The sequence below is a fragment of the Calypte anna genome, chromosome 12, assembly GCF_003957555.1.
Source record: "Calypte anna isolate BGI_N300 chromosome 12, bCalAnn1_v1.p, whole genome shotgun sequence".
NCBI lineage: Eukaryota > Metazoa > Chordata > Aves > Apodiformes > Trochilidae > Calypte > Calypte anna.
The window spans coordinates 16523797-16549846 of NC_044258.1; the positions used below are offsets into that span (position 1 = coordinate 16523797).

The following is a 26050-nucleotide window of genomic DNA, read 5'->3' on the forward strand; positions in this document are numbered from 1 at the left end:
GGGAGGACGTGGCTGTCCCGTCCTGCTGCGGTGTCAGCTCTTCCAGAGGAGATGCTAAAAAGACAACTTCAGTTCCCGCTTCCCAAGGCTTTCTGAGGCTGCTCAGTGAAAATAAAGAACTGAGGACACAGCCGCCTAAAGTTCGGTGCCTCAAGAAGTCCCACGGGTTTTAAGGCTTATATGCTCAACACTTCCCAAGGGTCTTTCCCCCCCTCTCCTCTCCTCGATTCTAAACTCTGCAGAAGTGTTAAAAATGAGCAGGATCACAATTACAGTAGTGCCCCCCACTTCGGTTCAAGGCTGGAAGATGGAAAGTTTAAACATAGCTGAGAAGCATCAAATAAAATCAGAATTGACACTGAGGTACAACATGGCTTCATTAAAGCAGCCAGAGATGCCCTAGATTTATTAAAACTATAAACAGTCTGGAAAGTCCAGTGATAACTCACAAACTAAGGTGTCTTCGTGATTTTTTTATTAATAAATACCTCAACAGCACCAATGATACTTGAACAACAAATCTTGCAGTACTGTGTGGAGACTGCGAGCAGATGTATTGGTATTTTCATGTTAATTTTGTCCTTCCACGTTTGCTTGTAAAACAAAGTAATCTTCCATGTTTCCCACCTTTCATAAAATTGGTCAAATCGGTATCAAACTAGAGGAAAACAATAATTTTTAATCTTCTGCCCTCTTGTTTTAAGGTGACACTGCAAGTATCAGAGTGCTACAATTTAAAACCAGATCACTGTGGTTCCTTTTAAAGGGTTTTCTCTTTCCATACACGTGTGCACACACGTTGAAAACAAAACTTTTGGCCACCATGAAACTTCCACGTGTCTGAAAGTATGTCAGCATTAACATTTTGACAACAAAAACTGGGGAAAAATGTGTTTTCCTGTACATCAGAGTTCTGTACATTAATATTTATACAAGTATAATCCACCAAATATTGGTTTCTACATATAATTGTGAAATCTGGTGATCCATTTGTTATTACCTAACCTTGAATAATGCTAGTACTAACATGAACATTTTGGGTTGCTTTAACACCCACAAGAGTACACTTGTTTTACAAGGTGGGTACAGATGTCTCTCACTTGATACACAGTTTACTTATGAATAAATTAAGTGGTAAAGTGAAGCTTGAACAGCATAGTTTGTGGTGTAGTAACATCAGCAACTGCAAGTTCCTGGCCATCCACAAGCCCCAGTTCTGAAAGAGAAAGAAAAATTTAAGTATAACACACCCCAGTGGTTGGGGTTTTGTTTGGTTTGGTTCTGAATAAAAAAAAATGTCATGAACACCATTCCCACAAACCATAAATATGAAGAAATAAAGCTGCAAAAAGCTCACTAGCTAACCTAGTATTCACCTAATTGAAGCAGAAATCTGACAAACCTTGTCAAGAAATACTGAGGAATGTTTAATCTCCATCAGTTATTTTTGCTTTCTTGCAATATTTTTCATCAGATCACAGCTGCCCACACTTCACATTTAAGAAATTCAAAGCTCATCCCTGAGCAATCTGAGAAATGTATAGCATGTAAAAGCATACTGAAGCACAAGCTACTGTATAGTGCAAAATAAAGCTAAACACATCATACAGAGGAATGAAACTGACTCTCTGCTTACAGAAATATCTTGAAAATCTACATGTGACAACTGCATGGTACCTTTTAGTGTCTTGGAAAGATTTGGCCTTGTTCGTTCTTCAATTGAAGCTACACTCTGGGGAAGAAAAAAAAAAGCAAAAAAAAAGCCAAAACATTTCCTTCCAACTTTAGACAAGTAAATTTAAATAATTTAAAGACAACTACAGATGTTCAGATTACCTGTAAATAAAGTGTTTTATTTCGCCCATACATAGTTGCTGTGATGGCAGGAGACTTCATTTGCCTAAATAAAATAATTTTTTAAAAAAACAACAAAACAGGTAAAAATACATTTAGAAATTACCCTTCTGAAACACTAGATTATCAAAAAATATCAAATAAGTTGCAGAACAGTTGCACACTTACAATGAAGCATTGTTTGTCAAGTAATCCAAGACCTCCTGCAGTTTAGCTGATGGGGAAATGTCAATGTTTTGGGGGAGCTGGCTGCAGGCTGGACAGTTCTCCTATAACAAAGTAGCAAAGGAACACAAATTATGCTAAGCATGATTTCCAAAATGCTGTTAATTAGGTCCCAAAACTATTTGTGTAGGGTTTGTTTTCAAATTAAAAAAAAAAAGTTTTAGCTCAAGAAAAACTCTTGCAAATATTAAGGACAAAACCCAATTCCTTGGCAAAGCCAGTCACAGTTCAAGTGGCTCCCAGCAGCAGATAAGTATTTATGACCTACCAATTTTATCTGGCATAAATTTTAACACTAGAAACTTTAAAATCAATTGTTCTTATAACCTCTTAAGACTGCATATCTGTTATTGTAAGCCATGATCACTGTTATTCCAGGGGAAATCTTCAGGATTCACATTTAAAAGGGCCAAGTACTGCTTTCCTCTGCAGGTAGCACAGCATAAACAGCTGTAAGACCAATCTTACACCAGCAGACACCACAGAAAATAGCTGCCTGAATAACCTCCCTACTCTATATCTGTTTTTCCAAATCTTAAGAAACTTTGGCTAAATAGGCAAGAATCAGGTATGCCATTACATACCTTGTATGCCATGAAATACTTTGGTAAACTGATGTTAGAAGAGGCTTCATTACCAGGACATCAAATAAAAGTTTTCTTGATCTGGTGATTAAAGTCCTACAACTCTGGACACACTGCCACTGTCATCACTATTAGGCCCTAAAAATCATACCAGCTTTTTTTTCAAGCAAGTGCTATAGTTATTATTCAGTGCTAGGGAGCAAGAGATTCAATACTGGGTTTCAGAAACACACATAAACTGCATAAATTCAATCAAAACAAAGGAAATAACCCTGCAGGCCTTTAATGGCACTCACCTTTCTTTCAGCTTCAAATGTGTATGTGTATAATCCATCCACATCATTAAACACCAAGTAGTTGTTAAGAGGAATGTATGCACTATAATGACAAATATGTTAGTGTAAATACATGTCACCATGCTGAACAGCATCTATGTTACTGATAAGAAATTAAATACCTTGTGGCTATTTTAAAAACTTCAGTGGCACAAACAGCTGGAATGAGAAAAAAAAAAAGGCAATTTCTTCACTTTCTAGCTCTCTTTCAGAATATGCAGGCATTAGTGTACAGAGTTGTACCAAAGAAGTGACAAAACTCCCCAACAAGAGAAAAATAAGCATCTGAAGGCAGCTGGTAGTTCTGTGCCTCAACACCAGAGATTCAGCACTAATCTGAGACTATGTTAAACTCACATACCATGTTTTAATTATTTTTTCCCCTGATTGAAGTGCTTTTGCTTACTCCCAGAGTCATACTTGAATTTAAAATTTATACAGTAACATTTACACACTTCTGTTTTCTATGGAAAACAAAGGAGACTGTAAGAATAAATCAGACCCATTTAAAAATTATTATTGTGTTCCTTGAGTTCTCTGTTTCAAACTACTGCCTTGCACAACTCTGACATCTATAAAGCAGAAGTGAAATGAGTTCTTTTAGCATACCTGCAATTACTGCATTTGTAGAAGCTACTGCTGGAATAATTCGTTTAACCACCCCTGTAAAACAACAGAAACAGCTTTGTCTTTCCCAAGAAACTACACAGAGAAATTATAACTTTAGCCAGAATAATTACAAAAGGGTGTAAGGTACTTTAAACACATTCCAGGGGTTTTAGAACAATAATATATAATGGCAACAAAAAAGCTGAAAGGATTTTGGCATTTTTTAATTTGAGGAATGGACCAAGCCTTGAGAAAAAGAAGGTATCACACAAAGAGAACAAGTCAAGAAATTCTAAAAACCAAATATTCTGTACTTCACATTATAAATTCATTTACCACTCAGTTCTATTCCTGTTTAACTGGAGAAATGCATAAAGGAAATACAACTGGTTTTGGTATTCCTTCTGCAAGAATAGGTTTGCCAGACTGTGTTGGCATCTTCATCCAACTCTTCTCACTGAGCCCATTCAGTCACACAGCACAGAACACACCCCAAGCTCATGGTGTAAGGCTTCCCCCTCACACAAGTTGGTACATCAGGAACATGGAGATTCACCCTTTTTTCTGACTGAAATTCCTCTGGCTTCTCATAAATGACCTGTACCCTTTCATGCCTGAGAAAACATGCATAAATTTTTTATGTTTGCCTTCTTCCTGTTGTGTAGTTTCTAAGGAAACCATCTTCAAATGCCAAAACTGTGCAGCCACTTGCATGTACACAATTATAGTTTAGAACTGGGATTCACATTTATCTGCACCAAAAAAGTACTACTTGAGAAGCCAGGATAAACTGCTGCCAAGAAATGTACTACCTGCAATACACTGGGTGGGATCTGAGGAAGATATACAAGGTATCAGTTTACCCTTTTTTGACAGAAAGGTGCACACAAAGGTTCAAACATGGCATTTTCAGCCCAGCATTTCAAATATCTTTTCAGGACTACAAATACACAGGAATTGCAAAAAATTCTGGACATTCTGTATGAAATACTCCAGTTTTTCATTGGGTTAGCATTTAAAATGCTGATTAAGTGAGTGGCAGCATTCTGCTCTTGCATGTGAACAGAGGCAGACACAGCAGTAAAGAAGTTATAGTCTTTACCACCTTCAACTGGCTGAAGTGTTGCTCTTGCTGAAAGAGGCAACCACCTTCTTTTGTTCCTACTCTTTGACCCAGCAAAAGTGGTCACAGTTCAAACTGTGGAGCTGCTCCAGGTTAAAAACAAAACAGTGAAAAGAATGTTCAGTTTTGTCCCAGATAAGTTCCTCTGATTCATCATGAATCTCTAAACATCTGATTCATCATCAAATATTTGTGCTGGCACAGGAAACAAGCTGCTTGTTTCTGTTCTAAGATGCTAAGGGAGAAAAGAACTATTTCATTCTCACTAGAGCTGCCAGCTTGGCCATAACAAACACAAAGAATGCCAATCCAGCCTAATTGTAAATGTCACTACCCTCCTGAAATGCCATCCCCTTACCTTGGGTGAGTCTGTAGGTAACACCTTTAATGTTAAATTGTGATGCTCTTTCTAAAGACTTCTGGTAAATCCACTGTATATGTTCAGGGTCATCTCCATCCAAGGCAACTCCCTCTACACCAAAGGTAAGAGTTCACAGATAAGTTATGTTATAAGAGTTCTACAAGAACACAGAATTCTTTTAGTCTTAAAAATTCCTTTGTTTCAATTTGCATTAAAAATAATACTTCATGGAAGTATTAAAACCTGACACTTTAAATAATCAGAACAGCTTAAGTTAACATCATAAGTTATACCACTTCCTCTACACAAACTATCTTCACAGGTTTATAGAGCTGCTACAGGTCACAGTTTGTGTCAGGAAAAGGTATCATGCAGTTCAAGAAAGAGAGAAAACACAGGAGCAGATAAGGAACCAGAGGGCAAGTCCACTAAGAAAATCCACCACCAGCTCACAGGAGTCTTAGATTCAATCTGATAATAAGCCCCATTAATAGGTAGGATGGTTTTATGGGAAGATGTGTATAACTAACTCAGAACAAATTAGTTAAAAGGCAACATGTCAGGTTAGCCACTACATTAATTACCTCCAAAAGGTTGCTCCTTTGGCCACTGCAATATCCTGACATACTCAATACAATGCTCTGGTAGTCTGGGCATAGATGCAATAGTACACATGGGAAAATTAACCTGGTGTGGGCAGGGGAAGAAAACCAGAAGCATGTGACACATTATGTACAGTACTAGGAAAAGAAACAAGCAAATCAGAGGAAAACAAAAGGGAAAGATCTCTGGTTGAAATTACCTGTGGTGGATAAAGCTCAAGTGTGCATTCAACACATGCAGTCATACCAGGAATGATCACACGAACATTTCCTTTAAAGCCTTCTGTCCCTCCATCTATCAAAGGTATGATGGAACTTGGGTCCAGTACACCATCTTCATAATGTAAAAAGGACATCTAAGAAATAAAAGGAGGAAGTTGTTGGGTTGGGTTGGGTTGGGTTTGTTTTTTTTTTTTTTCAAACAAGTTGCAGGAAGAAAAAAAAAAAAACAACACACAATTTTATTCTTAATGATACTCTGTTACACCACCAGATTGGTTGCTTAACACACAGCTTGAGGTACACAGTGTGCAAAACACTGTTTATCTGTCAGTGCACAGTCCTTCATCTACCACCTTCACCCTCTACCTCATCCTCCCCTTACCTGCCAAAAAATGCTATTATTTCCTTACATATACCAGAACCAGTGCTTGGTTGGTTTGAATGATGTGAGCTTTTGAGTCTTGGTTTGTTGCTTTGAGCTGGTTTTGTTGTGGTTTTTAAATACTGGCAAATTCTCAAGATCATTATTTCACAAACAAATCCCCACTGACAAAACTACCTAGTTCAATGACCAGCTTTCTATTACTTCATAGCAGCAGTGCTCCAAAAGGTGACACTGACAAGTTGCTGCATGATATGATATGATGCACTGATATGATATGATGCATGATATGATATGACATGACATGACATGACATGATATGATATGATATGATATGATATGATATGATATGCACTGTTCAGCTAATGAAAGAAAACATTCACAATGGGAGCATCCAGAGAGGCCGTGGAACTTCCTGTCTTACAGTTTTCAAAAATCTGACTGCACAAGGCCACAAGCAATGTAACCAAACTTAAATATTACCCCTGCAGGGCACTGCACAAATGTTGGCTAACATTCCTCAAGAAAAAGGCAGGTAACAGAGCATGCATTTTACCCTGTTCACAAAAAGAAAACAGACATAGATACAGAAATCTTTGAGTTTCAACTGTTTTGATTTCAATGACAAAGTCTACACAACTATCTTCAATTTTAGTTATCTATATTAAAGCAATAACAAAGGCTTTAAAAGACTGAAGACTTTACCAGCATGCCATTTATCCATCTTCTTGCAATGATAGAGTCCAGCCCACAAACAATAATATGAAACTCTAGGGGGGAAAAAAAACTATTTAAGAAGCATGCATTAGGATACTTTAAGACAAGCAAAGTATTTTGCCCAGAACACAGCAGAGGAACTGACTGTGGCTGAACTATCTCCCCCAGACTACCTACATGAAAAATGTATTTAAGTTTTGCCTATTTGTTACTTTTAGTTCCACTTTATTTATAGAAGACTAATTAGCAGTCTAACTACCAGGAAAAGCAGCAGCAACTGCAATGTTCCCTTGAAGCACCAGTGGGTGTTTGGCAGGCAAACCAACACGACTTACGTCGATAGAAGCTTTCATCCATGTCTTGAATCTTTTTAAAATATCTGCACATAAGTCCAGTAAAGGAAAAAATTCCTAAAGCACTTAAATTTGCTGTTTCCTATTTGCTAACCTAAGGCCAAAACATTGCCTAATTTCTTACTACAATTTATGTGACATTTGAAAGAAAATAAAAAGATACAAACCGAACAACTAAGTGTTTGAAAGATTTAAAATTCCCAGAGCTGTAGCATCTGACAAAACAAGTAAGGGACACAATGTAATAGTCACACACAGCACAAAGCTCAGCAGGCAAATTATTTAGGAAGCTCTAAACATGATCTCAAAGTCCTGTATCAATAACTGCTGCTCTGTGTCTAGAAACTAATGCCTCCTACCAGTATGAACTCAAAACACTATAATGGATAAGCCTGAAATTCTAGTATCTGTGAAAATCAGAATACCACATTTGAATAAAAAGACTCAAGTAGAACCACATAAAATAATTTCTCAAAGCTTGGCTTAATTCCCCCACACACATTTCCTGTATGCTAATACCACCCGGAATTTTCAGTCTGAAAGACTGAATGAATTTTCAGTCACCAGCTGAATGAATCTCTTCTTTATTGTATGAAAAAGAGAGGATGGCAGCAAAATACTTCAGATAGTCTCACCACCTACAGAGTTTTCTAGGGTTTTTTTGAAGCCTTTGGGGCTACTACTTCTCAATGAAAGGATACGCTACGACAGCACAGTTGGGAATGCGGCTGTTGAGGAATTCTGCTGCCACCTCTGCTTTTGGTCGCCCAACATCCTTTGGTCTGAGAAAAGAAAACAAAACACAACTATTTTAAACACATTTTTTAGTAAATTCAGTCTTTCCAGGCTCTACGTATGGCAATACTGAATTAAGTAACTAGTTGTTACAATTTATTGATGCGGGTAATATTGAGGCATTCTTGTAAAAAGCATTAGATATGAGAGCCTTGGAGTTACTTATGGATGTCCATATAACTGCAATTATCAGCACTCAAAAACCCTAGAATTTCTTCACTTTGCTTGGAATACTGGGAAAATTGGTGTTTCAATCTGTGTGCATTATGGTTTGGTGTTACCAAACCATAATCTCTCTCTTCTCTTCATGAGAAGAAATTGCACACAACATTTACTTAATTACAAGTACTATTGTGATGTGAAGGTTCAATATTCATAGAATCATAGAATTGGCTGGGTTGGAAGGGACCTCAGAGATCATCAAGTCCAACCCTTGATCCACTGCCACTGCAGTTCCCAGCCCATGGCACTGAGTGCCACATCCAGTCTCTTTTTAAATATCTCCAGGGACGGAGAATCCACTACTTCCCTGGGCAGCCCATTCCAATGTCTGATCACCCTCTCCGTAAAGAAATTCTTTCTAATATTCAACCTAAACCTCCCCTGGCACAACTTAAGACCATGCCTTCTTGTCTTGCCAAAAACAAAATATTCTTTACTGCCATCTTCTTTAACCAAAGTAATTATTATATTCATATAGTTTGCTTAGGTATATTAAAAAAAACCAAAACAAATTGAGCCCTGAAAGTATCACTTACCGAAAGAGAAACTGTCGGTTAAGATTAGAAACATCTATAGTATCCATGTCAATAACATGGATCTGCCTAAAGCCAGACAGTGCCTGTAAAAAGAGATAGTCAGCTTCATTTAACAGGAAATGAAATATGTATAGTCCTCCAAAATTCATTCCACACACACCAAAAAAGCAACCTTTGGAGGAAAAAACCTATTTGCTCCTCATCCCCTGTGCAGGCAGGTCTAAGGTTGTTGGGCTGCTATTGGTGGTGTTTAGAGAGATGGAATTAGCAACACTTTAGTGGTCAAAAACAATGCTCTCCTAAACACAGTACTGCTTTATCCTACCTAACCATGACACAGGGGAGTCAACAGTAAGCTAATTCCTCTTATCAGAGAATATGCAGTACCTCTTCACAACTGGAGTAAATTAAAAGCATTTAATTGGGAAAAAAAAAACCCCAAACAACCAAACAAACAGAACTTGAAGAAATACCAAATACCAAAGCCCTTTCTTGCTTGGCAGGAATAGAAAAAGCAAGTTTCATCCTGCTAAAATTTAAATTTCTGTTCATTCAACATTTTCAGAGTTGACATAAATGAGTCTGGTGTGTCCAGCCTCAAATCATAGCTGAAAATAAGCCAGAATCTCTCCCTCTATCCAATGCTGGAACAAAACACTAACACAATATATCACCTCTCCAAGAGCTCATAGAGCCTCTGACAAAGGTTCTGCCTGATCTCTGCATGCAGCTCATCACTAGATATGCTAAACACTTCATAAGTAAAATTTATGTCTACACATCACAAACAGTATCATGTTGTCTGTCCCTCGTGGCAAGCTATGAGATAGCTAAATAAATAACATGCAACATATTAGACTATCACATTCCAAGCTCATTAATAAAGTGCATTCTTCAAGTTTATTGTCTCTGTTGTCATGTATTTTACACATTTTGATTAGAGCTTAGAAATTCACTAGCTATATGCAATCAAAAATGCCAAATTAGCAAACCAGAAAAGACAATTTCATCAATTAAAAAAGAAGATTCTGAGAAGCAAAGTGTGAAAACTGAGAAATTACCAGGTTTTTGAGGAGTTCACATCCTAATCCACCTGCTCCAATAACTAGTACTTTACACGTGCTTAACAAAAACTCAAGAGCCTGCAGAAAACATAAAACAAAAAATTAATATAAAAAATATATAAAAATATATAAAAAGTATAATTTGTCCTTTGCTCCATAACTTTGGAAATACATTACCATACATTTTCAGTGCATAATCAGATTCAAATTAAAACACATTTGATTAGTAAACCAGTCTGTGTTTAATGGAGTACTACACATCAGACTTTAATAAGTTAAGTTCACAAAGTTTCTATATCCTAAAAGCAAGACATTTGTTGATATCAGTATTCTCTTTATATTAATTTTGATAATGGAAAAAAAAAGACCACCCTTATTATCTCTCAGTCAAGGAGATTATGTTTTCCTCCTCCAAATATTTTACTGATATATATTACAAAATAAATCTGACAGGCAACACTGCTGGACAAAAAGAACTGAACTTTTAAACCATATGGATGCTTTTCCATGAACTTTCCATGAACTCAAACTAGTAAATGAGGGACCAGTACATTAGAAAAATAGCACCAAAATACGTATACTTATAATATGTATATATATACTTATGTATATATATTATAAGCTCTGAAACAAGGTGTACCAAAAATAAAAAAAAAGTAGAAGAAATAAGTCAAACAGTGTAAATTTGTTTTTTCTCTACTAAACATTTTTTTGCAATTCTCTAACCACTCATATTAACCTTATTTCCTTCTTTAAGTACAAGAAATACCTTACTGTATCTATTTAAAAATTGGGATGTAAATGATATTTTTTATGTAGAACTCAGAGCATAATTCATGTGCTATTATATATCTACATATAAGGTGACAGCAAGCTCACAGTTGACAGTGTGCAATTTGAAATATATTTATAAAAAAAAATACAGTATGTTCCTCCAGAATCATAACATTCGAGTGATTACAATACAATTTTTTCATGCAGCTTTAATATCCACACACTGCTGGTGGTCAGTTAATGCAACTGTCTACATCAGTTTGCAATACACACTACAAATTTATTTAAAGTGTTTCTCACTTGAGTGCCTGGCTCGAAATCAGGATGTGTGAACGGTCCCGATCGCTCCAGGAACTTCTTTACATGGTTCCAGCGACCTTCCCAGTCTCCAGTGTCCCCACACCCACCATCAACAGCCATTCTGCACAGAAGACAGTAAATTCAGCTGCAAAACCATAGAGAAAAAAGCCACACCTCTAAAATACCTTTTTCTTCCTAGATCTTCAAAGCCCCCGAGTTATTGAGCACTGCTACAAATGCATCTCTCTGTACACGTGATGTGTGTGAACGTTTGCACGAGTGGGGTTTATTTGTGGCACTAGAAAGCAGTAATACAAATGTGCACAGAAGGGGAAAAAAACCCCAGGTATTTCAGTTAAATCCCAGTGATTCAGCTGTTACTAGTAAAAGTTGACCTGAAGTGGAAATAAGGCTCTCTTTGCTTTGATTTTCCTCATATTTAAAGAGGGGACAGAAAGAGAGGTGTCCCTTCAGATTTGGAGGGTGATCTTTTTTCATCAGTCAAGTCTTGCATCCTGCCTTTGACAGACTTCACAAATCATGTTTGGAATTATCAGTAGGTAACTGCAGTTGTGAGGGAGTGAATAAATAACAGTGCCAAAGTTGTCTCCTCTGAATCTTCACAGTTTATTCAAACAAGTGTTAAAAAAAAAAAAAATCAACTCTTGAATCCTCTTCCACCTCCAGTTAGTACTGTGTAATTTAGAACACCCCAGTTTTCAGTCATCATCTCCTGAGCCTGTCAGCTGTAGCAATCTGACTTGAAAACAGGAATGTTTTTTAGTTACCTTCTTTTAAATCTGGAAGACAGAAATCTACATTACACACTCCACGACTCTTTTTTCCACTTTTGCAGGTCACTTTTAGTAGTACACTGCTATAAATTCAATCTGTTGAGAGACTTGCTGGAATAGGTCAAAATCAGCTCTCAAGTAATTCTGTCATCTAAGATCATCACCTGTGCAGAACAAGCCCTTCCTTAACACAGAACACTTTTTTTTTAAAGCAGGAACTCCACTCCTGAACATTTATGTGATTATATGAATGATTATGTTCTATGTCAGTACAAAACTAAGCTCATTATAAAAAAAGCTTTGCCCATCCTGAGTATGAAAGGTGGTGTCATCACTGAAAAGGAGCATTACTTGCCTCCTCTATGAAGTAATACGGAGAGCACTTGCATCAATAACTGTTGGGCAATGTTGAGAATTTATTACTTCCCAGTGATTCATCTCCAAAGAAAAGGAAAATGTAGTGAAAATATCTCTAGACCTTTATCCTCATAGAATTCAGAAGATGGACAGCACATTATATCCATAGTAATTATAACATACAGGCAATAATATTGCAAAAGATTTTCAATTAACAGGGAGAAGCTTCATTTAAGTGCAGGAATAAATACATCGTAATTTGCCTGCATTTTGATTGAAAACCAAACTCATTCCTGGGTAACTGCTGACTTTAGGTTACGCTAATTTACTGTGTTAGCTGTTAAGTAATATCTAAAAAATGCATTTGAATTCATAAGTGCCTTCTGACTTACGACTTGCATGTTTGTGTTTCCCCCAGTTTTCACAACTGATGTCAAAAATAATTTTTTAGGAAGGTGTGAATAAAAACAACACTCTCTCTACTGAACCCTGGGCTCATCTGCTATCTGCCAGTTTTCAGGATGTGTATCAAGCAAATAAAATGATCAATAAACACACAGAGTCTATGGATTACATTATAATTTTGAACTTTTTCAGAAACAAGTGCAGAAACTGTGCTTGGTGGCATTAAGAACATTTTTCTTGTATCCTTTTACACAATCCCTATAGACAGCTGTTAAGCAGCAATACTCCTTTTCTTTTGAATTATGAGTTTTCCTTTACAAGTGATAAATGGTGAGATCTAGTTTTACTTTTATTATGATATTAGAGTTTGGATTTTTTACAGTTTTTGGTTGGACACCGTGTAGATCTGAAAAGCATCAATCACTCAACCTGAGATTTTACGTTTAACTTCAGCGACAGATTTTAAAGTGTTTATTTTTCCACTGCTATGGCATTAACAGGTATCTAGACTACCGGATTTCAACAAATTAGCTTAATTTTTCATCTTGTTTTAAACATCAGAGCACCACAGTCCTTATGTTGCTTTAGGGCCAGGCTTTTTTTCCTGCCAACTTCCCATCTCCAGAGCTCCATGCTTTTGGGGGTCTTGGCATGCACCCCCCACCCCAAGACACACATGCACCACCTGCCAGACCACTGCTCAGACAGCCTGGGCTGCTCTGTGGTCTCTGGGAAGAGGGACACAAGCAGATGGAAAGGGAAAAAGTTAAAGGGATGGAAGCAGATGAGGTTAAAGATTTCCCGAGCATTAGTCTTCAAGGCCGGTAAGACAAATGCATAGAATTCAGGGGTTTAATAAGCAGAGGCGACTGTTCTGTGGCCTGAATTCTTAATTTCCAGCCAAAATTTAGTCAGCTGCTTCTAGCCTAAAGGCCTTCCCCAGCTCCCTGACCGGCAATGCAGCTTTATTTTTATTTTTTTTTTTTTTTGCACTTCTGCCACAAAGCTTTCCAGCACAGCAGCCTTTACTCATGCCAAGCTCCAAGCTCCGCAAATCCCATCCCCGCTCCGGGTGAGCCCCTGGGTCCTCTCCCCAGGAGAATCCCTCTTCCCCAGTCCTTGATGTTCAAACTGTTTTTCTCCTTCCCTTTCTTCACCCCTAACACCTTTCCTCCGGTTCCCTCCTCCCACCAGGACCGGGACCGGGACCGGGACCGCTCACGCACGGTCGCCTCTCAGTGGGCCCCTCAACCCTGAGCTAAACCCGCAGCCTCCTCCCAGCCCACATCTTTCTTGCGGGGCTGCGGATCGCCCTCACCTAAGAGCCACCCCTCAGCAAGCTCTGCCTTCTCCTGTCCCTTCCCTTGTCCCTTCGCTTGTCCTTTCCCTTGTCCCTTCCCCTGTCCCTGGCCGGGAGCCCGCTCGCCCGCAGCCCCGCACTAACCCATCCGCCAGCAGCTCCTCTAGCCTCCTTCTTTTCTTCTCCCTAAAAGAGAGAGAATAAAAGAAGGGTCAGTATCGCGCTACAGAGACCGGGGAAGGAGGGAGAGGGGAACCCCGGGGCCCACCCGTCCCTGGGAAGCGGGAGGAAGGGGCGGCCGAGCACACACATACAGGGCACTTACGGTTCCTCACCATCCGCCATTATTTCCCTCTGCTTCCCACAGTACCTCACGGCTCCCCCAGGGGAGGGACTGCCCCAGCGCACCGCCCCCGACGCAGCCTCGGAGAGCGAGGGGACAGCGGAGAATCCCTCAGGGACCTCCTCCGGGACCTTCCTCACTTCCCTCGGAGAGCGCTGACCGGGGAGTGTCATGGGGTCTGGTGGAGGAGATCCATGTCGCTTCGCTGCTTGGCCATCACCAGCCTCGGGATGTTCCTGCGCTCCTCTCCCGGCGGAGGGAATGTGGCGGCGGCTGCACCTTAAAGCCCACGGGATGAGGAGAGGCAAATCGTGGAAGTGGCCTCAGACCAGGCGGCTCCTCCATCCCAGATGTGTTTCTAAATTGAGCTTTCAGGCCACAGGATCCTAAACTTTAGGGATCTAAACCCATCGCAGATGAAGCAGTGAGAAGCCAGTGCCTTACTGCAGCCACGGTCGCTGGCCTCCATTTCGGGCAGTGATGTCCCACCTGGAATGGTGGCAGAGCCAGCTCTGGGTGTTGGAGGCATGCAGGGACACCAGGCTCCATTAAGTGTGAAAGCCCTGAAGAGCAATTGGTGTCACACAGACTGCTGGGGTTTGATTCACCCTGGTACCAGCCTTCCCTCGAAAGCTGGAAGATTTGGGATGCAGTTGTCCCAGAAGCGGTTTCTGTCACCCCATGAGCAGTAAACTGAGCCACACAGTCAAGATACTCGTTTTAATACCCAGTTCTGCACAGAAAAGGGAGGTAGGTGGTATTCCACAAAGCTTCCTGAAACATTAATGCTACTTTTATACACAAAAACATTTAAAATTACTTTATTCATAAATACATCACCTCCCTGCAATGTTTTCACACCTCACCATTCCACCAGAGCTTCCTTGGCCGGCAAACAGCTCCATGGCCCCTTCCGCACTAAGACCCTGGTTCCCCATTTCACAGAGGATGCCAACAGGATTTGTCAGCCGAATATTTAACAGATGCCCTCTTCCGATGGAGAAATAAGGAATACACAGCCACTACTGCCAGCAGCAGCACTGAACACCCTTGCCGCCTGCCTTTTCGGGGCCTGTGAAGAGCTGCGCTTCCCTTGCCCCTCATTTCCTCGCTGTTCAGCAGCAGGAAGCGGAGGAGCCGGGGATGGCGGCGGGGCCAGGGATGGCGGCGGGGCCGGGCCTGGCAGGGAGTGCGGGGATGGCAGGGAAAGCGGGGATGGCGTTGGGACCGGGGTTGGCAGCGAGTCCGTGTCCGGCGGGCGGGAGCCGCCCCGGGGCGGTACCGCGTCCCTCTCAGGCCTGCGCGGCGGCGGGGCGGGGGCGGTGGCAGCCATGGAGGTGCAGGTGGCGCCGCTGCGGGCCTGGGACGATTTTTTCCCCGGCTCGGACCGCTTCGCCCGGCCTGACTTCAAGGACATCTCGAAATGGAACAACCGGGTGGTCAACAACCTCCTCTACTACCAGACCAACTACCTGATGGTGGCGGCCGCCGTCGTCTCCATCGTGGGGTCAGTGCGCGGGCCTCTCCTTCTCCCCCCGGTAGCGGCGGCCGCGGGTCCTCCGGGAAGGGTCGGGGGTGCGATGGGCCCGGGGGTGGCCCCGATCCCCGGGAGGGCTGCGCTGAGCGTCGGAAAGGTCCCGGCTCTGCTCTGTAGGGTGGGATGTTGGGGGTGCAAAGGCCGGGAAGCTACCTCTCTCTCCCTTCCCCTTTCCCATCCCCTCCCTAAACCATGGATTTACTTGGCGTCGCTTTAAAAATTGAGGTCTGCTTACAGCCCCGCTTGTGTGTGTGGGTGTTGTCAGGTTAGGATTAGGGTTTAGGATTTATTTACTTATTGGTGAGGGTCTGGCAGATCTGGGGACTCCTCTTCCTCTTCCATGGGCTGCCCACCCAGCCCCCTGTGCCCGAGGCTGCCGTGGGTCTGGGTTGCTGTGTTGCTGTGCCCTGAGCAGGAGCCACATCCTCACCAAATCTGTGGCTGCTCAAGCTGAGATAAGCTCCGGTTAGAATTAAAAAAAAAAAAAATTCTGCCTGCTGTTACAGTTCTAAGCTTATGTCCAGGGAACAGAGCAAACCTTTCTTATTTCTGCGCTTGCTCATACTGAAAAACCCTTAATATGAAATAAATAAAGGATCCTTAATTTGATTTTGGTGGGCAGGGTTGAGACTTTGAAAGCAGGACCCTCTGTGCTGATACAGTGTTCTGTCAGGCCCAGCTTTTTTGAAGGGAATTTGAAAATAACCTTATACTCATCATCTTTTTGAATCAGTCGCTGTGACTCTTCCTCAAGTGTTGCTCTTGGGTTTTTGGTCAGAAAGCTCTTAAGCAAGACATGCAGCAGAGGCTGATGATTAAGCTTTTAATATGGAAGCTGAAATACTCCACTCTTTGCAACAAACAATGTGCAAATGCTCAAGCTGGAGAATTGCCCACCTGCTAGACCAGAGTGGTTTTGGCTAAAGTGCATCTTACCTTGTGTCTTGCAGAGGCTTAAAATTCTTCCCCTATATATATATATATATATATATAATTTTTTAATTTTTTTTTTCTGTTAAGCAGCTGCATGAAGCTGTTGACCCAGTATCTGAGTTGATGAAGATTCTCTGGGCTTCAGGGAGTTAATTTTGATGGAGATATGTTGCAGTCAGCACAATAGGCCACTAGATTGGTAAAATGAGACTTCCGTGGTCTTGCTGTTCTGGCACAGGGTGATATTTGGCAGTGTGATGCTGTAGCCAGCTCTCAGTGAGTAGGTAAATCACAGTGGCCCTGGAAACCACGGGGACAGCCCTTCTTCCCAGGAAGGTGGGGGAAAAAATGTGAACAGTTGTGGTATCTCTGGTTGGAAACTGGGACAGCAGCAGCTTTTACAGTGGTCTCCTAAACTCCTGGTTTTGAACTCTGATCTCTTTTCTTCAGATCAAGGGGATGTATCTCCCACTATTTTTCTGGGGTGGGAGGTGAAAGAGGAAGAGAGCCACAGGAGATGGGGACTAATGTCTTCAATTCTCATCTCTTTGTACTGAGTGGTAAACATCTGAGTTGAAAGCTTATGTATGAGGAACACCTGGAGTGGTATAGTGACCTCAAATACTTTAGTGCATGTCTTAGAGCTTTTGGTGGATGATGAATCCAAATCTTATTACACTAAAGTAGAAGATGTTGGGAGAGAAGTTCCAAAGGAAACAGGGTAACACCAATAGAGAGGAAAATATCCATTTCCTATAATAAAAAGATTTTTTGCTTAGCCAGCCTGTGAGCTTCGGGAAAAAGGTAAAGAAAGTTCTCCTGATAAATTTAAATTGATGACTAAGTTGTTGTCCTGCATTTCCTTCTGTAATGAGCAGGAATCCCTGAGTACTAAATGATGATTCATGGCTTTTTTAGGAACACCAGGGCTGTACCCAGGCCTAAGGGCAGAATTATTGAAACCACCAATGCAGTGGTCTTCCTGTGATCAAAACTCAACTTACCCCATGACCAACTCAACCTGTTCTTAAACCATTTAATTATATAGGCAGACTTGTAATGCAGAGGTGATATTCTCAGCTGCTGTAATACTTGGCAGCTGTGGTGGTACTTCCAGATGTGGAAGCTGTAGCCTGGAGCTTTCTTGATACTGGAAGTACAGTGCTTATTGCCACAGCTTCAGTTTACTGTCTCTCATGCAGCAGAGTTGATCTCTTCAGCCTTTTACCATCTCTCTGCAAGGTATGGAATCACCTTACTGTGCATGTAGTAAAAGTCTGATGATCTCCACTGCATCCTTTCCCCTTTCTCTTGGCTCCCCTGATAGCTCCTGTTACAGGTAAATTAAGTTCTGTGCTTTGCAATGTTGTGAATTTTACTTTGATCCTGCAGAACGAGGCAGAAAATAATAAATCAGTGAACAGGAAGACAAAACTACAGAATTAGTGCTGCTCTACTAAAGTGGGCTGGTGTAACAGCAGCCTTACCTTTTTCACCCTCCCTGCCCTGCAGATTCATTTAAGGAGCAATGTGCCATTTGGTTTTTTGTTTGTTTTTGTTGTTTTGTTGGTTTTATTACACCTCTGTTGCAATACATTGCTGATAAAACACAAGATTTTTACTAAATCAAATGGTGACCTTTCTCCCAGTGCTATAGGAACTGCACTGCCTGTTCTTACCCTGAGCCAGGGCTCTGTCACTGGGAGTGCTATACAGATATTTATTAAAATTAGTGCCTCCCACAACCCTCCCTCAAACAATCAGTCTTGTTAATAAGTGGAATTTGTCTGTGCTTTCACCTACTCCAACAAAGCTTCTGTCTTACAGTTCAAATTTAACTACTTACATAGATGTAATTTCTTTTTTTGTCCCCACGTACTGACTAAAAACCAATTTTTAAACCTGACAATATTAAAAGGTGTTCTGGATTTTTCAGTGCTGCATCTAAGAAGTTCTTGCTGCTCTTCTGGGCATCATATCTTCCCTGCAGCCAGAGGCTCAATGTCTCTTTCCTTTGCCACTTCTCCAAAACATCTCCTGTCCACTTGCACAACCCCTACCAATCACTAAGTGTCTGTGAACTTTTCTTTTTTCCTTTCACCCCCAGACTCCTACCTTGGCTGTTGTGCTTGTAGCAATTCCCCTGCCAAAACAGATTCCAGAACAGCAAAATGCTTTGTTTCTTTGATACCTAATGAAAGGTGTAGAATGAGTGAGCAAAACACATCACTTTAAAACATGTATTACCTAATAATATTAGCACATAATTTTGTAAAAGTCTGGCAGTTCTGCAGAAAAGAATCTGTCTCCTGTTCCCAATGCAGTGCTAGTGAGCAGCAGTCAGTGAAGAAGCCTCACTCAGTCTGTGGATACTGGGACAACATCCCAGTTATAGGTTTATGTGCTACCTCTGGTTGCAGCTGTGTAGTCTGTGAAGCTGGAAATATGGGGAGGAGGAGCCAGAATTCCATAGCTAAAGTTATTTAAATTAATAAAAATGAAGAAGGAAGCATGAAGTGCTCTAGTCTGCCCACCACTTAGATTGTGGTAAAACAAAAGGTCTTCTGAAAGGAATTTTCCTGTTTTTTTATAGTGGCCTTGCTGAGCTGCTCTACCTAAAAAGATGTTGTCAGTGACTGTCTGCTACTCAGTGCCTTTATTCAGACTCCCCTGGTCACATGCAAAATAAACAGATGTGACAGCAACTGCTGAGTAATCACCCTGAGCCAGGCATCTAAAATGGAAATGATTTAAGGATGAAGCTAGCTTGCTTTTCTTTTTATGTGGCCTGTTCTGAGCTCATGCTGCTGGGGACTCCTGGGCTCACACAAAGGTTGTGTCTTGCTTAGTTCTTTTTCCCTTACCCTGTAGCTTTGCATTCCCCAAGGAAGTGCTCACCCCTCCTGTGCACAAGTGTGGAGATGTGAAATCACCTCTTGAGAAGAGGTGGTGTGGGTCAGTCACTGAAAGCAGAGCTTTTGAGGCTTCCTTGCACTTATGTGGGAAACCTGACCTGTCTTGTGATGCTCGTAGGGCAGAGTCTAGAAATGTGAACCAACCCAGTTAAAAAAAAAAAAAAGTCTCTCATCCTTATCTGCTTTTGTAGGCCCAAGGTAGCTGCAAGTGCTGCTTCCCACACAACTTGCTCCCCCATCTCCTGCTGCCTGTTGTTTTCTGATACTACTTCCACAAATACAAAGTGTCCCACAGTGCTACTTGGCACAGAACAACGTCTGTATCCCTGCCCCCAGGCAGGATGTTTCCTTTATTTATTTTCCCCCATCTCTTTACTCTGTATTGAAGCAGATCCTGAAGGAAACCTGGGCTGTGAAGGGAAGCAGGAGGGTGATTCCAAGTTGCTCTGTGACACTGCTGGAACTGAATCCAGGTGACAGCTTTTCCTTGCCAGTTTATCCCAGCAGAACTGGAAGTCACTGCATCTGTGACTGTACACCAGGGTTGTACCTTGTCCACCACAGAAGACCATCCAGCTAGGGTGCTCTGGCCTGTTAGCATCAGCAAATGCTGATTAGTCCTGTCAGACCAACTCCTCTTAGGGAAGTAAGTTAATGGTTATCTTTTCCAACCCCCAAAGAGTTTTTCTTCTCCTAAGTCATCTGAGCAGTGTAAACTCAAGTTACCACACCACTGCCTCGCTAATAGTTCTGTTCATTTTTAGGTATTGGAGGTGTCTCATCAACCCCCATTAAAAGGAATTATATTTAGAAAGTATCTTGTAACATACTTAATGGTCACTCACCTTTTGTCTGCAGCTTTGACAGACTTCCAGCTGCCTTGCCTGAGCGTGAATTTAGCATATTGCATTGCACATAAAGAAGACCAATATCAGTGGTGGGTCCACTATGAGGTGACTGCTTGGGCTGTTACACAGCTCTCTTCTCCCCAGACATGTTCTAAAATAACATGTCCATGCTTTTTTTCCTTTTTAGTCTCTAGCTCTTGCGTTATCAAAAGCAGTGCCAACAGATCTGAGTGAAACTGGATAGGGGAGGTCTGCCTTCTGGAGAAATGCCTTTGCTGGGGAAGTTTCTATATACACATTTCAAGGAGAATTTTATATAGCACTGCAAATCACTCTGTGGGCGAGTCAAGCAGTAAAGGGGAGCTCAGCATATGACACCCTATCCAGTCCTGAAATCAACAGGACTGAAGTCTGTGGACACATGGCTGATAATTTGAATACCACTTTTTGTGGCAACTGCTGTCCCCATCTGTTTTCATGTGGCTCTGAATGACTTCATTTGATACTTATGCTCACTGTTTCCTTGTACTCCTTGGAATGCAGCCCACTTCAGAAAACATCTAATTCAAATCACTTTCCTCAGGAATGTGGGATCTTTTGAAGCTTGGTGTGTTGTTTTTTTTTTTCCCCCCATCTCTTATGGCCAATCAGTTACACAGAACCTGTGTAATACCAGAAAGAATTGTGGAGCAGAGAAGCCTTTAGTTAGTCTCTTCCTTATAAATATGGAAGGATTTCACCACCCGTTTCTGAAGTTGTAATAAGAGTAGCAGGAAAGATAGGGAAGATAAAGCTCTGAAAGTACTTACCAGACACCTGGGAAATGTACAGTGAACTCTGCCTGGCTTTGCAGCTTCCAGGATTATGTTGTCTATATGTATTTGGGAATTAAAAAAATGGTTCTGTGAGTTGTTTGAGTAAGTTTGGCCATTTCTGCTCTAGGGAAGCTGTGATGTGGAGGTGAATTCTTCTTGAAGAATCCTATAAGTCCAGTAATATACAAATAATATATAAATATATAAATTATATACAATATATAAACCACATACTAGTGAGGTCCAGTCATGAGCTACCCTCCTGCTGCTGCTGCAAAGGAGCACAGATGAAACTATTTTTTTCCAGAGCAATGCTGTTCACTTTTTCCAGCCTGGAAACTTAAGACTAACAATTCAGAGCTAAAAATAGTCTGGTTGGCTACAGGGAGTGACTCAAATGCAAGAAGCAAGCCTGCCCTGTCACCACTTCCAAAAAGCCCTGGTGGCTTTTCGACATGAGTAGCAGAAGCAGGTGGGGAACTAATCTAAATTTTAATCTCTTTCCAGCCAGTTGTCTTGTCTCCTGTGGCCACAACTGACTTAAAGAATCAAGAGCCAGTCTCAGCTCAGAAATAATTCTTGAGGGGGTTCTTCTTTCTCTAGAAAACCACTCCCTGGCACTGCAGGTGGAGTCTTGGTACCAGCCCACATGTTTGCTGCCTGTGCCAGATATGAAGCAGAGACCACAAACCCAGAGCATCCTCCTCAGGATGGGGCAGAGTGCTGAGTCACTGTGCCTCTTGGCTTTGGAACAGCAAGAGACTGACTGCAAAGTCTCCAAGAGGCAATCTTGCCTACATTTGGGTTTATCAGGGTAGTGTTTTGCTGCTGTTATAGTTGCAGCCACTCAGGGCCTTCAGCTGCTGTGTAATTAATTAGATCAGTGTACAAACGTGCAGGTAAATCAGAATGCCCAATTACTCTATAAGTGAAATATAATAGAGCCTGGATGTTGTGTGAGCGCAGAAGGAAAGTCCCAGCTGAAAGGTTGACTCTAAACAAGCTCTAAATACCTGGGAAGTGGCTTGAGCAGGTGATGTTCTTGCCCTTGTCCAGAAAAGGGACTTGCTGTTTATAGTCCAAAGCTGATCCACAACTCTGGTTACACTGGTAACAATAACAGAACACAAACCTCAGCAGTGAGCCTCTTCCCAGGCCTGGGTCCTCTTCCTGCAAGAGTTTTATCCCATACTCCATTTCCCTTCAAGTCTCAGGCATGCTTGCTTGGGGCTGGGCTCCCATCTGATGGTGCTAAGCTTCTGCTGCAGGTTCATCAAATTATTGTGTTTGGGTGTAAACCAATGAGGAAGTTTATTCAGAGATAAGAAACAGTGAAATAACCTTTGCTCAACGTTCTCCTACCTTGCCCATTTTACAGCCTTAGACAAGGTGATGTGACAAGGTTGTTCATCTGAAGGCCTAGGCTGAGCTTGGGTTTGGTCATGTGTAGGAAACAGATCAGCCACGTGGAAAACTGATTGTTGGCTCCATCTGCTCAAGGGATTTGATAACTCTGGGTCTGAAACCAAGTGAAGGGGTTGATCACACAGGTAGGAAGGGCCCTGATGGTAAGTGCTTTTTTTCCTCTCATTATCCTGAGCTGTTCTCAGGAAAAGAACAATAAAGACAAAGAATATCTAAATTCACTGCTAAGGGTTTGTTCAGTTGCATTTGTTGCTTTACTTGCCTGAAAATCAGAGGTTGATAAAGATCTTGACAGCAACAACTGACTTCTTAAAGCCTTACCTCCCTCCTTGCAAGTTACCAGTGAGCTAGACGTTTGCAATATGGACACAATTCATGAAGGCTCTTTCTTTTTTTTTTCCTCTCTTCTCTTCTTTCCAGGTTCTTGAGTCCCCTGAACATGCTTATTGGTGGCACTGTGGTGGTGCTGATGTTCATGGGGTTTGTGTGGGTATCCCACAACAAGGATATACTCCGCAGGATGAAGAAGCAGTACCCAACCACATTTGTAGTGGTCATCATGCTGTCTAGCTACTTCTTGATTTCCTATCTGGGAGATGTCATGGTGTTCATGTTTGGGATCACTCTTCCTCTCCTCTGTAAGTATTTTCTCCCTTCCCTTGGGGAGGGGGGGCAGAACTGTGTGACTTAAGCTCAAATAAGTCTACGGAGTCTAAATCAGCTTTTTGCCCCTACCATCTCTATTTAAATTATTCCAAACCAAAACTTAGTGAAAGGAGACAGACAAAGCAGCACAAACCATTTTAACTTTGTTATTAAGTGGGTACCTGTGGTTACTTAAGTGGTCACAGAGATTTGGTCTTCTTGTAGTGGTCATGGCTCTGGAGTTTGTCTTAAGATGAATGCTGCAAGAACTATGAATTTCTTTGCCATTAACAATTAAGGAGTGTTTTTCTCTCATGCAGTGATGTTTATTCATGCTTCCCTGAGGCTCCGAAACCTAAAGAACAAATTGGAGAACAAGGCAGAAGGAATAGGCTTGAAGAAGACCCCAATGGGCATCATCCTGGATGCTCTAGAACAGCAAGAGGATACTATCAACAAACTGGCTGACTACATATCTAAAGTAAAGGAGTAAGCAGCTGCAACGGGGCATTTTTACCTGTTGCAGGAGTGTAGTTGCTATTTACTATTGTTCAAGCTTGCTTTCAGTTTGTGTACAAAGCAGGAAATGCACGTGGTACAGATTAATAGTTGCAGGATACAGGTACTCCCAGGTCTTCAGCTCTCCTCTAAGAACATAAGAGCAGCAAGTTTTTTTCTGTTGTCTAGCAAAATGTTCTGGTGTTTACACAAATACATACTAACTTCAACATGTTTGCTTGTCTCTTCTTCTGGGGTTAGAGGAGAAAGGGATGAAAACCTATGGAATGCAGTCTCTCAGACTGTTGTGCAGCAAATTTGTCTGTTAGTAAGAATATCACCCCTTTCATCTCACTTCTGCAAGATGACAGTTTAACCAGTATAAGCTGGGTAGCACTTCAGGCTGGCAGTGTTCAAGGTGAGCTGGAATGTATCAAAATTAGGTGTCTCCTGCATCCTCCAGATCTCTCACTTGAGTGCTCTGTATTGAGACCACACTTGTAGCTTAACTGGGAAGTGGTAAAACTGTGCAGTACTTGTAATGAGTATGGGTTCCTGTCCTCACCTCACATTCCTCCTTTAGCAGCCAGGAAGCAGTCTAAATATATCTAAGCATTAATCATAGTGGCACTGTGCCTCTGTCAGTTCAAGTGAAATGCACCTTTTGGTTTTTTCCAAAATCATGATCTCTAGAATCCCTCTCTGCAGGAGAGCCAAACTTCCTTGCATACACTTATGGCCAAGCATGGGAGGAAAAAAAACCCCTGTTTTCAGCTACATTTGATGAGCTAGGTTTCTACCCTATAGATGTGTTTAAACACTGCTACTTTAGGACTTACCTTGTTCTGCTTTAGTCTGTATTGGCTGTTCTGTAGATGGAGGTGTACGTGTGTTCTGGAGCATGGGTCATCCTTTTCTTTCTTCTTAACCAGAATGCAAAGATATAAGTAAAACATGCATCTCTCTGACTCTCTACTTCTGACACTCTTCAAAGGAATAAACTGGATTTCAGGTTTACAAGTAAAAGCAATAAATGTCAAGATATAGTTTTTAAACAACCCATTCCAAATTCATGAAGATATTTGCCTGTAACAACTCCTGGAAGTGGTGTGTGGGATTCTTTTATATGTATTTTAACTTAACTGCCAGCTCTGATGGAATTAGCTTGGTAACAGGAACTTACCAACAATAGGGGGGGAAAACAGTTGTCCAGGTGACACTCCATTTCAGATAATTTGCAGTTCTCTTTTCTAACAAAGAAATTAGCTTAACGAAAAAGCAAGGATCCTTAAAGTTGAAGCTTTTGTGTAACTTACCATGCTGTTTTCATAGTGAACTGTGTCAAAATCTGAACATGTCATTCCATTTCAGTGTTGAAGTGATCAGTATTTATTGAAAATTTCTGTATATTCCAGCTGAAGAGTCAATAGCCTGTTCCTCACTTGTAGTGCATGGTCTTTGTTTTTTGAAAACTCTTTCCACACGTTAAGAACATAGCAGCCTATGGCTTCATCATTACTGTACAATTTTAAAAACTGCAATTATGAAGAAGAATAAATTCTAATGGTGATTACTGAGTGCATTTATTTCAGGGTGGGGAAAGTGAAAACCTGAGCTTCTCTCTGTTCTTTGGGTTGGTAGAACTCCAGCCCAGAGTGGTGGTGGGAGATCTGCTGTCACCCTGCAGCTTATGCTGAGCTCTTTGTACTTGTCACTTGCTGCCTTGCTCCAAGTGACAGCTTGGTAAGAAGTACCAAGTTCCTTCCCTTTGCCTACTTCCCTATCCTTTACAAAAGGGAAAGGCTGCCTGAAATGGATGCAATTAAAATGTTCACTTCTGCTTTTATGCCTTTGCCATGCAGAAATTGCTCTGCTCTTCATGTGATGCTTAAAAAGTACTTGCTCTGCCTCAGGTGATACATCAGCCAGACTTCTCAAGTCTGCAGGATTGCAGTTCCAGACAGAAGGACAGCTGAGAAAAGAGATTTACAAGTCTGGAAGATGGAAATTTGGAAGAAACCAGATGATAGCTAAAAAAAAGGACAAAGATAAATGAAAACTTGATGCCAGGCTAGTGGAAGCTACCTTGGGTTCAAAGTGGTCCTGGACATTGCTGATACTACAGGGTTATTATAATAAGTGTGTGGAAGGGGGGATAGGGTGGGACTGGGATTTAG

At 41.4% G+C, this 26050-nt stretch overlaps 2 protein-coding genes across 5 annotated transcripts; one reads left to right on the plus strand and one right to left on the minus strand.

The window, feature by feature from the left end:
- Window positions 1-453: 453 nt before the first annotated feature.
- On the minus strand, window positions 454-14304 carry UBA3 (ubiquitin like modifier activating enzyme 3). Of its 4 annotated transcripts, none has more exons than XM_030458514.1 (18): window positions 14240-14300; window positions 14059-14100; window positions 11059-11179; window positions 9982-10062; window positions 8921-9003; window positions 8069-8149; window positions 7350-7393; window positions 7003-7067; window positions 5894-6049; window positions 5676-5778; window positions 5089-5202; window positions 3608-3661; window positions 3121-3157; window positions 2960-3041; window positions 2023-2123; window positions 1837-1900; window positions 1678-1732; window positions 454-1216 (listed from the first exon to the last, which is right to left on the minus strand). In XM_030458514.1, the coding sequence occupies exons 1-18, from the start codon at window positions 14257-14259 to the stop codon at window positions 1128-1130; spliced, it is 1392 nt and encodes a 463-aa protein (XP_030314374.1). In that variant the 5' UTR covers window positions 14260-14300; the 3' UTR covers window positions 454-1127. The 4 variants fall into 4 exon arrangements, with proteins under 4 accessions (XP_030314374.1, XP_030314378.1, XP_030314379.1 ...); XM_030458518.1 differs by having other exon boundaries at window positions 14229-14279; XM_030458519.1 differs by having other exon boundaries at window positions 14250-14270.
- Window positions 14305-15514: 1210 nt separating this feature from the next.
- Window positions 15515-25446, plus strand: ARL6IP5 (ADP ribosylation factor like GTPase 6 interacting protein 5). Its single transcript, XM_030458245.1, has 3 exons — window positions 15515-15764; window positions 23151-23368; window positions 23696-25446. The coding sequence occupies exons 1-3, from the start codon at window positions 15589-15591 to the stop codon at window positions 23866-23868; spliced, it is 567 nt and encodes a 188-aa protein (XP_030314105.1). The 5' UTR covers window positions 15515-15588; the 3' UTR covers window positions 23869-25446.
- Window positions 25447-26050: the final 604 nt, after the last annotated feature.

Excerpts from the sequence above, each read along its gene's own strand:
- UBA3 (XM_030458514.1), bottom strand. The coding sequence starts at position 14,259 with ATGGCGGATGGTGAGGAACC. Across the intron at positions 5,779-5,893 it reads TTGAGCTTTATCCACCACAG|GTTAATTTTCCCATGTGTAC; the intron begins GTAATTTCAACC and ends TGCCCACACCAG. Across the intron at positions 1,217-1,677 it reads TCTTTCCAAGACACTAAAAG|AACTGGGGCTTGTGGATGGC; the intron begins GTACCATGCAGT and ends TTTCTCTTTCAG.
- ARL6IP5 (XM_030458245.1), top strand. The coding sequence starts at position 15,589 with ATGGAGGTGCAGGTGGCGCCGCTGCGGGCCTGGGACGATTTTTTCCCC. Across the intron at positions 15,765-23,150 it reads GCCGTCGTCTCCATCGTGGG|GTTCTTGAGTCCCCTGAACA; the intron begins GTCAGTGCGCGG and ends TCTTCTTTCCAG. Across the intron at positions 23,369-23,695 it reads GATCACTCTTCCTCTCCTCT|TGATGTTTATTCATGCTTCC; the intron begins GTAAGTATTTTC and ends TCTCTCATGCAG.